At 41.2% G+C, this 17,676-nt stretch overlaps 1 protein-coding gene across 1 annotated transcript in view; it reads left to right on the top strand.

Moving 5' to 3' along the window:
• CARD14 (caspase recruitment domain family member 14) overlaps positions 1-11,518 on the top strand; it is a 123,131-nt gene extending 111,613 nt beyond the window's left edge. Inside the window, exons 17-21 of the mRNA XM_075349695.1 lie at positions 1,251-1,341; positions 4,080-4,247; positions 6,639-6,760; positions 6,853-6,968; positions 8,151-11,518. Of these exons, the coding sequence (XP_075205810.1) occupies positions 1,251-1,341; positions 4,080-4,247; positions 6,639-6,760; positions 6,853-6,968; positions 8,151-8,358 (705 nt within the window). The 3' untranslated portion in view covers positions 8,359-11,518. The remainder of the gene's footprint in view (positions 1-1,250; positions 1,342-4,079; positions 4,248-6,638; positions 6,761-6,852; positions 6,969-8,150) is intronic.
• The last annotated feature ends 6,158 nt before the right edge of the window (positions 11,519-17,676 follow it).

Genomic DNA, 17,676 nt, shown 5'->3' with positions numbered 1-17,676 from the left:
TATGATGCTGTCAGTTTGGGTCATGAGACCCGCGATCGGGAAAAGGCCAGCAGCTTTAATGCATAAAAGCCCCTGTATTATCCCTGAGTTAAAAAGGTCTGTGAGCGAAATACTCTGCTTCTATGCCCTTGGAACTCCAAATTAATAAGATTTGTTTTACAAGTGCTTGGAGAAATTAAGACAGAATAGCTAAGCATGGTGTACTGAGAAATTCTGTTTTACTACATCATGTGACCAGCTTTTATAGTATCCCAAACAAAGAAATTACAATGCACCAATAAGAGCCGCAGGGGTGTGTGTAGAAATGTGAAATTTCCCCACCCATCAGTGTTAGCTGAACCCCATGACATCATTCAGTTATAACAAGATGGTTTCAATAGAATACAAAATGGCTTGTATTCTCTCACAGGTCTAAAACGGGCTTTACACGCAACAACATAGCTAACGAGATGTCGTTGGGGTCACGGAATTCGTGACGCACATCCGGCCTCATTAGCGACGTTGTTGCGTGTGAAATGCAAGAACGACCGTTAACGATCAAAATTACTTACTTAATCGTTGATTGTTGACACGCCGTTCCTTTCCTGAATATCGTTGCTATTGCAGGACGCAGGTTGTTCGTCGTTCCCTCGGCATAACATATCGCTGCGTATATGTGTGACACCACAGGAACGAGGACCATCACCGTACCTGCAGCCGCCCGCAATGAGGAAGGAAGGAGGTGGGCGGGATGTTCAGTCCGCTCATCTTCGCCCCTCCGCTTCCATTGGGCGGCCGCTGAGTGACGCTGCTGTGACGCCGAACGAACCACCCCCTTAGAAAGGAGGCGGTTCGCCGGCCACAGCAACATCGCAAGGCAGGTAAGTATGTGTGACAGGTGTTAGCGATGTTGTGCGCCACGGGCAGCAATTTGTCCGTGACGCACAACCGACGGGGGCGGTGCTTTCACCAGCGACATCGCTAGCGATGTCGCTGTGTGTAAAGCCCACTTAATACACTGAGACATAGATCAGTACTATAATCATTGAAAGAGAACAGCATGCATGACGAATGGAAGAAACTGCTCATGGTTCCAATATAATAATATTTCTATAAGACACAATAGAATCATTATAGTTATAAAAATGAATACATATTTTGTTTTTTAGATTTTAGAGTATGATAAACATGATATATACTGTAGCTACAAAGAAAAAAAAGAATAGCCTTTCTATTCCCAAAAGGCTCTAATTTCTACTTTTTCTTCCCAGCCTAAAAAGCATGTTCGAATAATCAGCACAGATCGCTGTAGTTCTCACTTGCTCTGGACATCTCTAAACTGTGGCACGTGCAGATGTGAAGGTAAAGTTAATAATTCATTGCTGTTTTTTTCTTTTGGTCTCCAGTTACCACATTGCTGCATAGTAATAGTGTTAATATTTGCATAGTTTGGCTCTGTTTTGTGTATGTACTTCACAATACAGGGAAATGCTATAGAGTGAAAAACACCAAAATAGCTAAAGAGCTGACTAAAGAATAACATTGTACGTGATACACAGAAGCTGGATCAGCCTTTGTTTTCACACAGATAACCAAGTAGAAAAAAAATCACTGAAAAAACACAAGCTAAATAAAGGTTGAACCTACCTTAGTGAAAAAGTGAAAAGCTCTGGCTTTTCTTCTTATAAAAAGGTTTCTTTTAATTTGTTTACTTTTTTTCTGCTTTCACTGGGTGAAAAATACAGAAGTGGTACTCATGTTTCTATTATACTTTTTCTATGATTGTTTCACTCCTTATTTTGGCTTAGAAATACTGAGGGAAAAATACTGTCCAAATACTGAACGTATGCATGTGGCCTAAGACCACGGAGATGGTCAAGAGTTGAGAAATGCTATTAGCATAGCTAATTTTTCAATGCTGTTTCTGTAACTCTATTGCCTGATAGCCGAAATCGATGTGAGGGTGACCCAGGGCGATAGTTACAGGTGAGGGGCTGCTTCTCAGCCGTCTTCCTTCAGTGGTTCAGTCCCTGGCCACCTCCACAGAGCAAGGGGGAAGGCATTTGTTGCGGTGTCCTGGCTGGGTGTGTGTTCTTTGTGTGTGCAAGCCATATCATTGTTATGCCCTCGTACTGACCAGGATTCTTCCTTTGGGGAGTCACAGACACAGATATTGATTTCTTTCACAACATTACACGGAGTACTTCCAACACATCGTCACTGTTAAATACTGTACTTACATATTTACATTTACTGTACATTGCATAATACTTGAACAAGTATTTTACAGTACAATTAATTTCAAAACACAGTTTTACTGTAGGTTACGCCATCGTTCCTGGTATTATTGTAGCTGTTTGTCCATCTTCCTCCTTACTGCCTGTCACCACAGTTTCAGACAAAGTCATAGAGTCCCACATGGTCACACAAGGATCCTTTCTGTATAACGGTTTCGACGACCATCAGACAAAGCTCACCTGCAGTTGGCTCCTTCTCCTATGGGCTACCCAAAGAACTTAGCTTTTCCCTGCTTAAGTCCTCCGGTCACTAGGTAGAACCTATTCTCTATACCAGGCAGCAGTATCTAACCTGGCCACTGGCTAGCCACATTTATACTCTATGCATAAAACCATTGCATACATGAACACAGGGCAGGGGTACACGGGCCTAGCCACGCTCTTACACCTAGAATCAATTGTTTTCATCCTGGCCATGAAAGCAGAGAGGGGAAAAACTCTTTAAAGGGTTATCCGGTCTGAAATGACAAGTCAGCAGTCTCTCTGTGTCACTCAATGTGACTGCAGGCTTATTAGTCCTCCCAAGACGCACACTGCATGCTGTGAGGATTCTGTAGTGTCAGTGCCAGGATAGGTAGTCATGTGAACACAAGTATGCAATGTGCATAATCCTGGATATATCTGACTAGATTGTTTCCTGCCTCGAGCAATACACTAAGCAATAGTGAACCAGAAACAGTCTAGCCAGATTCTGTCAGGGGTATGCATATCGGATTCCTGTGGTCAAGGTACCTCGTCTCATGCTACTGACATCGGAGAATCCTCACTGCGCGCAGTGCACATCTTGTGAGGATTCATAAGCCTGCGGTCATATAGAATGACTGCAGACTTGTGGATGTAGACCGGACAACTCCTTTCAGTAAAGAAAGGGTAATAATACCTTTTACCTAGTACTGTCAGCTTATAGAATTCATATGGATCTACATATCACAGTTCTCTGCAAGATTATAGTGGATATCTTAATAATGAAATCATTTAAGGTCATTCCCAGAATACTGCAGTGACATATAAGATCAGTAGGTGCTAGAGATTCTATGTCACTGACTTGATTTATGATGAGCTCACAGGGCTGGAGAACCAGTAGAAACACTCAATCCTGTGATAAAACAGGTAGGTAAAATCTGTCAGCTCAGCTAGAGAAATGTGTTACGTCAGAAAGCAGCAGCTGCGAGCCCCTGCTATTCTATCTGTATACTCCCTTATCTTCAGAGACTTTTGCTTCAACTCATCACCAGGAGCTATGATATGTGCCAGCTATGAACTAGAGTAGCTGTACATGGTTGGACACAGCAAATAATAAGATATAGCAGACGCACATTTATTAGATTATCTCAGTACAGGAACATTTTTTAACACATTCAGTTGTGGAAATTCTTATTATTCCAAGATCAATTGATTAAAATACAGTATACTTGTGGGACAACCCCTTTAGCTATTGTCATGCTCTGAGGACATAAAAATATGTATAAAAAATATGCACATACAGTATCTTTTATTCTTTTGCTTTTTCTTGGCTTTTTTTTCTGAGTAGATCTATTCAAATTGATTGCTCTTTTCATACAGAGCAAACGTAAAATTATACATGTTGTATAACTGAATGGATTATTCCTGGAGGCCTTAATACATTTTTGTAAAGAGGCATTTTTTTCCTACACACATCCATACTTCAGTTTCCTAGAATGAATCAAATAATACTAGTATATTTAGCAGTTGCAGGCAAAACCTATAGGAATGTTCATTGTTTTTTTTTACATACATTATATCTCTTAATAAAATATATAATACATTTTTTGTTTCATTTAGAACCAAGTTCTTCACTTGGAAGAAGCTGCCTAACACTAATGCCATACACTCTGGTAACTCACTACAAGATTGGAGTACCTCGTCCAGTCCTTTTGGTCCCTTCACTTCTTGGAAGAATCTTGAGTGACAAATTATGTGCCAATAAAGACTTCATGAAATGTGACACTGGTATATTTACACTTATTCTCAATAATACTATGTTCTACAATTAAGATGAGCTGTTCCCATTTGAGATTACCATAGTGGTATACAGTTTTGTTATTGTGGGTATTGAAGTGTGTATTGTTGAAACAAACAAAAAAACTAAACTATGAGCAAATCGCTGTGATATTTCTGAAAACTGAGCTTTAGTCTTTATGCACATTAGAGGAACTGTATGACAACACATGAAGTAGCCTCTGTCCCAAATAACTTGTGTATCACCTTATTATGCTCACTGCACCCTAGAAACAGTGAAACCTTAGACCAGTTTCACAAACTCATGTTTCATGGTCCAAGAACACATCTCTTAATCCAAACTTGACAACCTCATAGGCAGAGCCGATTTTAGACGAAGTGAAGCCCTGCAGTGTGTATGTGTGTAAGGGTTTGTGCACGCAACCGATTTTCTCCTCTGAATCCTATTTTTGGTTTTCACGGATACCACTTGGAACTATGATATTCTTTAGGACTGTGCACATGTTCGATTTTTTTTTCCTTGGACCAGAAAATTGAAGACTTGTCTGATTTTGATCCAAGTGTCACATCAAAATCGGCAAAACACGTCTATGGGTTAGCAAAAAAAAAAAATAGGACTGCAGTCAGTTTTCAAGAACTGATACAACGGAGGAGTTGGAAAAACTTTTTTTTTCTTCTCCACATCCGAGAAACACTGATGCCAGTCTGATCAAAATAATTAAACTGTTTTTCTCGGCTGTGGAGAAATCAGTCATGTGAACCTACTTGAATATGTAGTGTTGTAACATGGGCAGTGTGTATGTGTAACATGCAGTGTATGTATGTTACACTGCATGTTGCACACACTGCATGTTACACACACATACACTGCAGTTTCTGTCTTTGCTTCTTATATCCAATCATATATCCATGCCCTCAAAAGGGTCAATATTGACTTTCAGGATTGGTGCTTCCAGTAGGAGGCACATGAACAAACATTATAGAGGACATACCAGTCTCTCTCTTCATCTTCAGTTTCTCTAGACCTTGCAAGGTAAAGATCCATTGGTCACATGACCATGATGTCACCAAAGTTACTTCTAAGATTGGAAACTGCACTGATAATAGCAATCATGCATTATAAGTGCAGTTTCCGGCTTGTAAAGGCTGGGGGTCCTTTGGTGGATCGTGGCCATTAGCAATTGTCCAGTGTACCTTCCATTACCTAACACCACAACTCAAAGGAATATATGAAGTTGTTGAGTTTAGGTTAGGAGATCTCTTGCCAGTCCAGAAATCACAGATCACATACAGACTATGTAAAACTGACACATAAATGCAGCCTAAGAACTAGTTAAAAAACTGCACAAGAACTCATAAATCTGCACACGCTCTCACATGCAGGTTTTCTACTGATATTGCACTCTGCTTTGCAAAGAGTGGAGTAACATAATAAGCATGGGGTAAATCAGAGAGAAATAAACCTTTCAATGCTGCTGTCACATGGAGTTTGACTTACAACTCGCCAGGTGTCATGCTGGCATCAGACGCTGTTCACACGACAGGCTCTAACATTCCACACTGTGGTTTCTCTGGTGCTTCTGAGTTACACAGGCAGGCTCGGGTGTCGACCAGCTGTGTGTTCATTTATGATCAAGCTGGCAGGAGTTAATTTCTACTGGCCTGCTGCTTACCTCTGGGACCACATGTTGTGGGAAGGCCTTTCACAGCTACTCCCTGCCTTTTTAAGATGGAGGAATCTGTCTTCCCATGCCGATGGTAGCTTTTGCTACATGCATCTATGTGCTGTTGTATCACAGTCCTGTTGGTGACTGTAGTGCTTTTTGCGTGGAGTTGTTGTGGAGTTCTCTCGTCGACATATGTCTAGGATCAGGGACAGCTAGGGCCCCCCCTAGCCTGAGGGCCAGTTTAGGAGCCCTGGTTATCTCATCACACCCCGTGACAGCTGCTGTATGAAACATGGATACAAAGGTACATCTCCACAGATCTCCCCATTAATGAATTGGTTGCATTGCCAAGATCTGTCATACTTGTCTGTTTTGTGGTGTAGTGTCGTAAATTCCCAATTTTGCACACTATATTGTAGATACACTACAAGCAACAGTACAACCCCATAATCTGTTATGGGAATAGTATTACAGCTCTGTACAACTTGGAGTGGTGGACATGTGACCTATATTTTTGTAACTCTTAAACATTAATCTCTACTTTGTGGATATCGAAGTCTATTTAGTTCATGTGATTTTTACAGAGTAAATGAACTACTAAAGGGTAACTGAATTTTTTCTGTTGCTCGAACTGAAAAACTGTTAACTAATATCATGAGACATAAAATACAATTACTGAATTATGTCCATTTTTAGATTTTCTCATTCATTTCAGAGTGCTTGACAGATGCTGAATATGCAACAAGATACCAGCGTGGAGACATAATTGGTGAAAAGGATGGGGAATGCATACACTGCTGTTTTACCAGGCAGAATGTTGAAGCGGTAGCCCAGCAGGTGAGTAAATCGCTGTTATATTTATCAGTAATATATAATGTTGCACAGAATAGGTGTCCTAATATTTTTTTATATTATCATTTATAATGCAGAATGCACACTGCCTTTTGGAGCTTGGACTCTCCTGTCTCTCCGCTCTGATTCGTGTGGGAATATATCCTATCATATTACATATCCCTCTAAATGAAAAGAGTGTTAAAAAATTAAAGTGAGTATCTTTGGTTGCATTTCATGAGTACAGTATGGAATTATATTGTTATGAACCTGAAAGTAGGCAGACAAATGACAACTTTTTCCAGGGATCTTTTCAAACACTTCAATCTATTTTTTACATGGTGTGAAACAAATTCAAGACCCTCATACACATAAGACTGAACCTGTTGATTTTTAGGGCATAGCAGTCTAATGAGTATGGCGGCCACGCAAGTTTCTCCCAACAGTTGTTGTTCGGCAAGAACAAGCTCACATTTGGAGTTCAAAAAACAATATTTTATTTCACCGTTGAGATAAACTAGAAGATGGCCAAATGTTAAGTTGGGAGAAATACCTGATAGGCAAAAGTTATCTAATGTGAATTGGAACCAGAAGGCTTGGGCAACACAGCTACTTGTGGCCATGTGACATAAGATTGTAGCTTTCCACTGTCCCAATTGCGACTAATTAAAGAGGATAGGCCTGTCCATTTATCAGCTGAATATATTCTAATAGACATGAAGTTCATCTGATCAGCCATCAGTCACAAAAAGTATCGCAGTCAAAGAGCGTTAAATGGGGGAGATAAGCAACAATGATGACCTTAGGCTTAATTCACGTTTTATAACTCCAATCACCCACATTTAGTGCAAACATCAAATACTGTAGTAGGCTACTGTCAAAAGTGATGCACAACAGATCACAAAGTGACTCCGTCTGCATCATTAAAGGGAACCTGTCATCAGAAATTTAGCTTGAAACCTAAAAGTTTTCCCCTCTGTAGCTCCTGAGCTGCATTCTAGCAAGGTTCCTGTACTTTTTGTGGCCCCTTTTAAACCAAATTAAATACTTTATAAACTTGTACCTTTTGCTATGTAAATTTTGTAAATCGTCCATGGGGGCGGGCTCTCTGCTGACCGTTGCTGTTCCTCCAGCACATTGACGCCGTCCCCCCAACGCTAAATTTCATATCTCAGGACGCCGCCCCTGGGCGCCCGTAGTCCCGCGCATGCGCTGTGCGACTGTAGCGGGACTGTGCACTGTGTGCACGTGTGACCGCTGGTGACGTTTTGCGCAGGCACGAGGTATGTATGTGTGTATATATATATATATGTATATATATATATACACACACAGTATGTATATGTAACATATATACAGTATATGCAATTTTGACAGTTCTCTCTTTATTCTTTAGAAAAACACGGCAATGGTGGAGAAAATGTGAAGATCTGCTACTAGAGTGCGCTCAAAGGGAGGAGGCTGAGCTTGACTCTCTACCCTGTTTGTACAGCACGGTGTATCCTGATAGTTGGAGCGACACAGACTCTCTTCTTTGTACAGTCAAAGATGCAATTTTGGATGAGCAGAAAAGAATTATTTGGTTGGAAAATCAGCCTTGCTAACTTTGAAAATAACTGTTTTTTTTTTTTTTAATCATATATCACTTTATTATCTACTTCACTGCCCTGCAGATATTGTCATGAAATCTTGACCCTACAATTCGTGCAAAGTATTTTCAACATTTTGCTTGGTAAAAGCTTTTCTTCTTGCATTGTAAATTTCAGGTTTTCAGTTTGGTATTCTGCCTAAAAAGCAAAACCAAATATAGTGTGTGAACTTTGCTTTAAAGGCCCGTAACAGGTGTAATCCAGATCCGCAAGCCACCTTCCCATTAAGAATTCTGGAATTAAAAAAACACCATAGGACACCCCATACAGTTCATTATATTTCCATGCTGACTCTACTTGTATGGTCACAATAGATAATACAAAAACAGGATACCTTTACTGCAGCAGTATTTCAGACAAAAACATAGTTTAAGAACCGGCTGCACTGGGCCCCTTTTCCCCCCCACCTGCTCCCCTGGACTGACATATCTCTCCCAATACACGCAAGCAGGGAGAGGCCTGTTAATTCAGGACAAAGGGCAGGGAGAAGGCTGCTTTCTGGGGCAAAAAATGGCTGGAAGGTTGGGTGAGGGTACAAATTAGAGACTGGGGTGAGGGCATTTACTGTACAAGAGGAAAGGGAATTTTTTTTCCCCTTAATATGGAGCTTACTGTCCTAATGAAGTCTATTACTTCAAAACACGTAGACTAAATAAAACTACTTATTAGTTACCTCTGCTTCATCTTCTCCACTGGCAGGGAGGACTGTTAACCCCTTTCTTCCTGGTTTACTGTTTTTCATAGAATTTTATTTCCTTTACACTCAGTAAGGATATCACTTTGTGATTCGAGATGCATGAGAGAGACATCATGAACACTCATTTATCATGTATACAGAAAATGTTACTTATTTATTGAAATTGAATTTGTAAATAGAGTGATCTTATAGTGACAAGTAAAAGGGTAACAATGTTGTGAACCTTTGACTTTCAGGCTCCATATTTCACCATTAGCTTGCATCTTTGGTTGTTAGACTACCTTCATTTTATAGACAATCATCTTGGCTATCTCATACATAAATTTGACGTGTAACGATTTAGCATACAATTAGTTATGCAGATGTTTGTCAGGTTACCACATTGTTACTGTTTTGCTTCTGTTGTTTGGAAAAAAAATATTCCTGTATATTACAAATTACAACCTGTTCTCACATTCCCTAAAAGCTCAGTGTTTTACTAGGTTGATTCTCAAGTGAATGGTTTCTGTTTCAAATAGAGAAGCAGCCATGAGGAAGATTTCCCAAGAAAAGAAATGGCATCATCCAGCTCATCGATAGAGGTCTCTTGGCCAGAAAAATTGCTAAACTGCATCATGTGAGTGCCATGACAGGTGAAAGAATGTGAAAGGAAGTCCATCCATACATTCATACTGTACATTTATCCATACATTCAAAATTTAAGAGGTGGAAGTCCATGTGAAATTTGAGAGTCAACAAGTCAGCTCATCACAAGTCTATCAGTTCTGGCATGACAAACATGGCAGTGGAGGTGACTCATATGCTTCATAATAGTGAGATCACAGATGCCCATGCAAGCACAGTTTGAAGCATGTTACACAAGTCTGAAATGGTAGCCTAAAAAGAGGTGAAGAAGCCTTGTCTTCAATATCATCTTAAGAAGCGTTGGCTTGAGTTTGCAAAGAAGCACACAAAGTGGACAGTAGAAAATAAATTGGATGGGTGATTTAGAGTGATTAGACTAGGCTCTAATGGGTGCAAATGGGTCTGGAAGAAGTAAGGGAAAAGGGGGCTAAGGGATTGAGAAATTGAAGAAACTGTCAAGTTCGATGGAGAAAGTCTGATGATATGGGGTTGTTTTACAGCCAAAGGCGTTGCACATTTTACCAGGATTAATAGTGGTCTCAATGCTGAGCTATATGTGAGTATCCTACAAGAAGAGTTACTTTGTACAGTCTAGTACAATGGGTATGAAAAGGACGACAGTGTTCCAGCTGGACAACGATCCGAAGCATACGTCGAGATTGGCGAAGAAATGGGTTAATGACAATGAAGAAAAGGTGCTGAATGGACACCTACAGTCCCCAGACCTCAACCCAAGTTGAAGAAAAAGCTCTATACATTGGGACCTGGGATCAGATTTTGATCAAGACATGCTTGAATTTGATCGAAAGCATGCCCAAAAAAAATTCAAGCACTGTTGAAAGCCAAAGATGGATTTACCAAAATACTAATAAAATAATACAAATTTAAATTTAGATTTTTAGAAACAAAACAGCAATACTGCAGTAACATGCCAAGAATCTGCATAACCAATCATATGATAAATAGTTGAAAGTCAAATTTATGTATGAACTAGCCCAGATGATTGTCTATAAAATGAAGTTAAGCGGGCTTCACACGCTACGATATATCAAACGATATGTCATCGGGGTCACGTCATTAGTGACGTACATACGGCCTCGTTTGACATATCGTAGCGTGTAGCACAAATGAGTGACTGTGAACGAGCAAAAATACTTTATCGTTGCTCGTTGACACGTCGCTCATTTTCAAAAAATAGAACGTCCTTCTGTGCTCTGGTTGTTCAGCGTTCCCGAGGCAGCACAAGTCGCTCTGTGTGACACCACAGGAACGATGAAGTGCAGCTTACCTGCGGCCGCCGGCAATGCGGAAGGAAGGAGGTGGGCGGGATGTTTACATCCTGCTCTTCTCCGCCCCTCCGCTTCTATTGGCCGGCCGCTGTGTGACGTCGCTGTGATGCTGAACATCCCTCCCCTTCAGGAAGTGGATGTTTGCCGCCCACAGCAAGGTCGTTCGGGAGGTAAGTATGTGTGACGGGGGTTACTGACTTTGTGCGACACAGGCAACAAATTGCCCGTGCTGCACAAGTGATGGGGGCGGGTGCGATCGCACATGCGATCGCACGAGATATTGACGCGTGTAAAGCAACCTTAAGTCTCATGCTCAAAGCTGTAGTGGATGGTCAGGTATGGAGCCTGAAATTTAAAGGTTCAAATCATTGTTACCCTTTTGCTTGTCAGTGTATATTAAGCATATATAATTTATTGAATTCACATGTGACAAGTTTTTGAGTTATATTAGATGATAAAACGTTTTTGAAGTATTATCATGTGACATGTATGATCATTTGCATGTATGTCTATTTGGATATGAAGAAATTATTTTATATCTTGAAACACATTATCTGTGTTACAATAAACATCTAAACTACTTATACATGCTTGGACACCTTGTCATTGGGGAAAATAGCAACATCCTAAGGATTTTTTCATGGCAACCAACACCTAACTACGTTTCACTCCATCTAGTTTTGAAGTCTTTGTAGAGTTCCATGCCAATGACTGCAGCTTCTCTACACACTTGTTGATATACACTTAGGCCTTGTGCGCACGCTGCATATTTTTCTGAATTTTTCAGGTGCAGTTTTGGTCCCAAAACTGCATGCATTTCCTTCCCCAGCAAAGTCTATGACATTTCATTTTTTTCTGTGCGCACATTACAGTTTTTTTTGGCTGCATCTTTGTGGTAATAACAAAGATGCAGCATGTCAATTCTTTTTCCGCTTTGTCCCTGCGTTTCAGAGGACTGGCAGATCAATCCCTCACTGACTCGGGCTGGCAGGGGATTGATCCCCATATAAAGTCTATGGAGACCAGAATCCGGCGCAAAGGGGTAAAAGCAAGCACTTCATACCTACGGAGTCACCGGGACTGCTGTCACACTGCTCCCACAGCCTCTCATTCATCTTCCTGGGCCGCTCATTAAACTCATACATATTCACTGCTTTCATCGACGGCCGTGATTATTTGCAGTCAGACGAGCCCCCACCCTGAGTGACAGCGTGTCTGAGGCTTCCAATCACAGATGCCAGTGGGCGGGGCTATATCGTACAGTAAAATAAATAAATAATTGCCATAGGATCCCCTTATATTATGATACCAGCACAGATAAAGCCAGACACATGGGGGCTGGTATTCTAAGGATGGGTATACCCATGGTTATTGGGTGCTCCCCATCCTTTAAATATCAGCGACCAGCTGCCCAGGACTGTTGCTCCATTAGATGTGACAACCCCAGCACTTTACCCGGCTCTTCCAGATTGCCCTAGTGCGGTGGCAATCGGTGTAATGAGGGAATTAATGGCAGCCCATAGCAGCCACTAAGTCCTAGATTAGTAATGGCAGGCGTCTACGAGACACCCCCATCACTAATCTGTAAGTGAAAGTAAACAAACACAAACACTGAAAAAACCTTTATTTCAAATAAAAGACAAAAAAATACCCTCTTTCACCACTTCATTAACCCACAAAACACCTCTGCAGGTCCGACGTAATCCACACAAGGTCCCACAACACTTCCACCACTGCCACATCTGCAGCTCACAGTGAGCGCCATAAAACATGACTGCCTGCTGTGAGCTCCATGCAGCGACTGAAGTGAGCCGCGCGATCAGTGGTGACGTCACTTAGGTTAGCGCGGCCACAGCTGGAGTCTTCCACCATGGTGAATAAAATATCATAAAAACTATTGTGCAAGCGCACTTTTTTTGCAGTTTTTCCACACTTGAAATATTTTTGCTGTTTTCCAGTATACTATATGGTAAAACGTATGGTTTCATTTAAAAGTACAACCCGTCCTGCAAAAAAACAAGCCCTCATATGGGAAGAGTGACAAAAAATGAAAAAGTTATGGCTCTCAAAAGAAAGAGAGAAAAGAAAAAAAATGGAAAAATGTTTGGGGGTGAAGCCACGACAGTGTCTATTATAAATTTATGGTCTAACTGCTGACATAAAAATCCTGCCAATGAACCATGTACACTGTTGTGTCCCATGAATGGGAGCAACATGTTGTATATAATTTTTGCATTGCATATTTTTCCTCCTATCAGGAAATTCCTTATTGTTACTAGGTAGATTTAGACTGTATGAAGTTTGTCCCTATGTTCCTCCCTTAGTTGGCTTCTGTATAGAATGCTCCTCCCTTCCTCCTCAGTTTAGTCTAGAGAGGAACCATTGCTGAACACACATGTCTACAACCCTGTACAGATTATTCCTTTTCACCTCTTTACTTTGTACTTAATACAAGATTCTAGAAGAAAACTACAGCGTTTCTCCTGGTCTTTCTACAAGTCATCGTTTGGCTGAGTTTAAAACTATCTGTTAATGCTTTTGAAGTGTGAGTACAAGCATACATTTATCTAAGGGACTGATAATTAAAGCGCTTGGGATTCACAGCTTCTAGGAAGAGACAGAATATACACATATTAATAATGTCAATATCATATGTCCATAGATCCAATTAATGATGTGAACATACTACTCATATCTGAATTATATATCTTTCCCTCAGTTTTGTTAGCCCTATACTTGTGGTGCAGTTAGACTGGTGGCCATGGACCTCCCTGTCCCTTGATTAGTTGGCCTGGCTCTAAATTGGGGTAGTGTTATTGTACTGAGCTGATAGCATAGCTTTCTAACCCTCAATTATACTGTCACAATATTGTACATGAAGACACTAGTCCTAAAGCGCATTTAGGTAAGGTTACCAGCTTCTTCTACGGTGCTGTCACTGACAGCTAAGAGCTGACAGCTTATAATTGGTCAGCTTCATTTAGAGAGAAGTATATGCCTCTAGTGAAAACTCTGATAAGACACACTTTAACTTTAAGTTTTTTACTCATTAGGTGTCAAATACTTTGATTGCTAATATGCCAGAAAAAATCTAGCTGGGCTACACAAACACTGCCTTGCCTCAGCTATTACAGGTAGGAAAACAACAAGTCACTTTACCAAACAAATTAGCTTATGGCTACACTACGATAACAACCTAATTGGCTTCCGGTAATTGGACTGTGCGGCTACCATGCTCTGACTACTGAGGCCTACACTAGCTGCTAACGGGTGTCTACACCTATAAATGATTCACAGTACCATTGGGGCACATGCACTTCCCTGAGGCTTGATCCTGTGATGCTCGGGTGGTTCATTGGTGCTCACTGTCCTTTCAGGGCAGGGGGAAACTTCTCTTTTGCAGACCCAGGATTTCTTGACTCTTCCAGATGACGTCTTTTCACGTCTTCGGAATGCTGACTTCAGGAGCTTCCCACTCCCGGTACTGACTTGACGGATACTAGCGCTCTGCCACAGTCCGGTCCTCAGTCTCTAACGCAGCTCGGCACTGTGTTTCTGTCCCAACCGCCATCCTCGGGCAGTCTCTCTCTGGTAGAGTCTCCTCTTTCTCTACTTAGGTGACCTGACTTCTCCTGTTCCCACCCTAAACTCTTCTTTCGGCAGTTTTTGGGAAGGGTTAATCCAACTGCACAGTTCAGAGGGGAGCGCTGGCTAGTCTACAAAACACAGAACATAGGAGAGCACTGTTTTTTAAAGTCATAGTGTACTTATCTGTTTGAAGGGGTGACACCCCTAAAATGGTTTGACCAAAGGATATTTCCACTGCTAGTTGACAATAGCCAAGGCAATGCATTGTGCTGAATTAAAATGTAGTCCAGTCGGCTGTGTGACTCATGCAGGTTGACATAAGAGCTGTAGTCCCTACCTAATGTGTGTTGGAGTGAACTATCATATAACTGTAATTAGCATTTTTTTAATATGATTGATAACCAAGTAAGAGAGGTGACAATAGCCTTTAGAATTATCTAGAACTTGAGGGTGACATTAAGATCAATCACCCTGGAAACAAAGCTAGCTTGGTCATGGTTAGATGCATAGATATTAATGGATGTAAATACTTGACCATAATATAATAAACAACGAAAAGATAATATATCTAGCCTCCATGTCTATAGAACTGTCAATTATTTGGTGAGTCAGGGCTTGATATATTGCAATTGCCAGTCCTTTAGAGCGCAAATTTGGGTTGTGAGTAGGGATGATCGAATATCACAAATATTCAGCAATATTCGGCTACGCAAATATTCGACGAATAGGTCGCCGCTATGCGAATATTCGATGCGCAAGGTAAGTCTATGGGAAGCCCAAATAGTTGCTATTCGGCAACTATTCGGGTTTCCCATAGACTTACATTGCGGATCGAATATTCGCAAATAGTCGAATAGCGGCAACCTATTCGTCGAATATGGAAATATGGGCGTAGCCGAAAATTTCAGGTATTCGATCATCCCTAGTTGTGAGCGCACTGTCAATTAGTGTAATGTTTGTGTTTAATAACTGGTGAATGGTTGGTTTTGAAATATGTTTCCTGAAAACAAATAATGTATACATTATGCCAATGAAAGTGATTTTTTCAGGTGTCTTAAGTTCCTTCACATTAAATGTAGCAATATTTAGGTCTTCCATTTATGCTTGACTAGGAATATTTTGGAACGGGTCATGTTAAAGGGTAGCACAGGCACCTGATCCTCATGGCAATAACAAAAATTAGAAAAAGAAGTTAGCGGACAAATAAACCAAATAGAGAATGTAAAAGACAAAAGCAGAAGGGACAGCCCCCAAAGGAAAAACTACAGAATTACAAATGCAGTTAAGGAGTTTGCATGTCCTCTTGTGGCATAACAGAGGCTCCCAACCCACTGGGGGTGAAGAAAGGATAGTCATGTTCTAGGATCACTCCTATATAGAGAACATTTATATCACTACCAGCATCTTCAAAGCAATATAACTTTACATAGATAATGGGTATAGCAAACCTGGTTAATGACTTCCAGGAGGGTATTAAATTTAAGTTCAACATAGAATTATTTTAGACTTCTAGCTACTGCATTTACTTTGAGAGGAATCATATTGTGAACTCCTCTAACTATAGACCCGACTCACCATATAATGGTTATGCCCATTAGAATAGAACTCTTAGCAACTATAGGAAACAAAATGGGCAATGCATGTAATAAAAATAAAGACATCAAAGACACCCTTAAAACTCGTTAGCAATTAGAATGATCCCATAATTGCGAGGATCTGAAATCAGCTTGTTTCTTGTGAACCTTAGGATCTAGGGTGATAATTTCATTAACTGTCTTGTCACGAGACTCACAGGGGAAGATATTGGTGGGGGACAGTCACTGAGATGGCAGAGGAAACCCTACATGCAACGACGTATCTAACGATATATCGCCGGGGTCACGGATTCCGTGACGCACATCCGGCGTCATTAGCGACGTCGTTGTGTGTAACAGCTCCGAACAACTGTTAACGATCAAAAATACTCACTTTATCATTAATCGTTGACATTTCATTCATTTTCATAAAATCGTTGCTGTTGCAGGACACTGGTTGTTCGTCGTTCCTGCGGCAGCACACATCGCTACTTGTGACACCGCAGGAACGAGGAACAGCAACGTACCTGCGGCCTCCCACAATGACGAAGGAAGGAGGTGGGCGGGATGTTACGCCCACTCATCTCCGCCCCTCCACTTCTATTGGGCGGCCGCTTAGTGACGTCGCTGTGACGCCAAACGAACCGCCCCTGTGTGACGGGCTCCTAACAAGGTTGTGCTCCACGGGCAGCAATTTGCCCATGACGCACAACTGACGGGGGCGGGTGCTTTCACCAGTGATATCGCTAGCGATATTGCTGCGTGTAAAGCCCCCTTTAGATGATCTTTACTATCTCAAGCAATGAATGATAGAACCAGCCTTTTGTGAAGAGAAATGTTCTGTAAGTGCAGGTTAGACAAGTATGCTGGTAGATGATCCGGAAATATAGCACCAGCAATTGTGATCCCTTTCGGACTATATGGAAAAAAGGGAAGCCCCCAATAAAAGGAAATTCCTTCATCTCAAAGTGTCTAGCAAAGGTTTGATTGCAGCCCAATGAACCAGAGTGTAATGGCAGAGGTCTGGCATAATTTGGATAAGTTTGCCATTGTAAGTGAAGTCCTTTTTCTTCTGAGCTGCTTGTAGAATAGATTGTTTGACAGCAAAGAAGTGGCCATGATTTATTACATCACTGGGACGGAGGTCATTTGGATCAGAGGGGCACAATGCTCTATATGCCCTATCAATTTGTTTCAGAGATCCTGGTGGACAACCAAGGAGTTTGTTGAAGATAGAAAGGAGGACAAAAGGAATGCTGATGCATTGATTGATTCTGGTAAACCTCTGAATCAGAGATAGTTCTTCCTGTTCTTGTTTCCTAGATCATTACCTCCACTTCGCCTGTAGATATAACACATATGTATCCCTGTAAATGCTGTGATCAATAGTGGTTATAGATTTAGAAGGCTTGGACAAGGAAGGGGCTCTCTCTCTCCCACCAGACTGGCACCACCGAGACGTAATCGTGTGCTGCCAATCATAGTCATGGTAATCAGAGGT

Source organism: Anomaloglossus baeobatrachus, chromosome 5 (assembly GCF_048569485.1).
Source record: "Anomaloglossus baeobatrachus isolate aAnoBae1 chromosome 5, aAnoBae1.hap1, whole genome shotgun sequence".
Taxonomy (NCBI): Eukaryota; Metazoa; Chordata; class Amphibia; order Anura; family Aromobatidae; genus Anomaloglossus; species Anomaloglossus baeobatrachus.
Note: the sequence above shows the minus strand (reverse complement) of the source record. Positions and strands in the feature narration are given on the sequence as shown.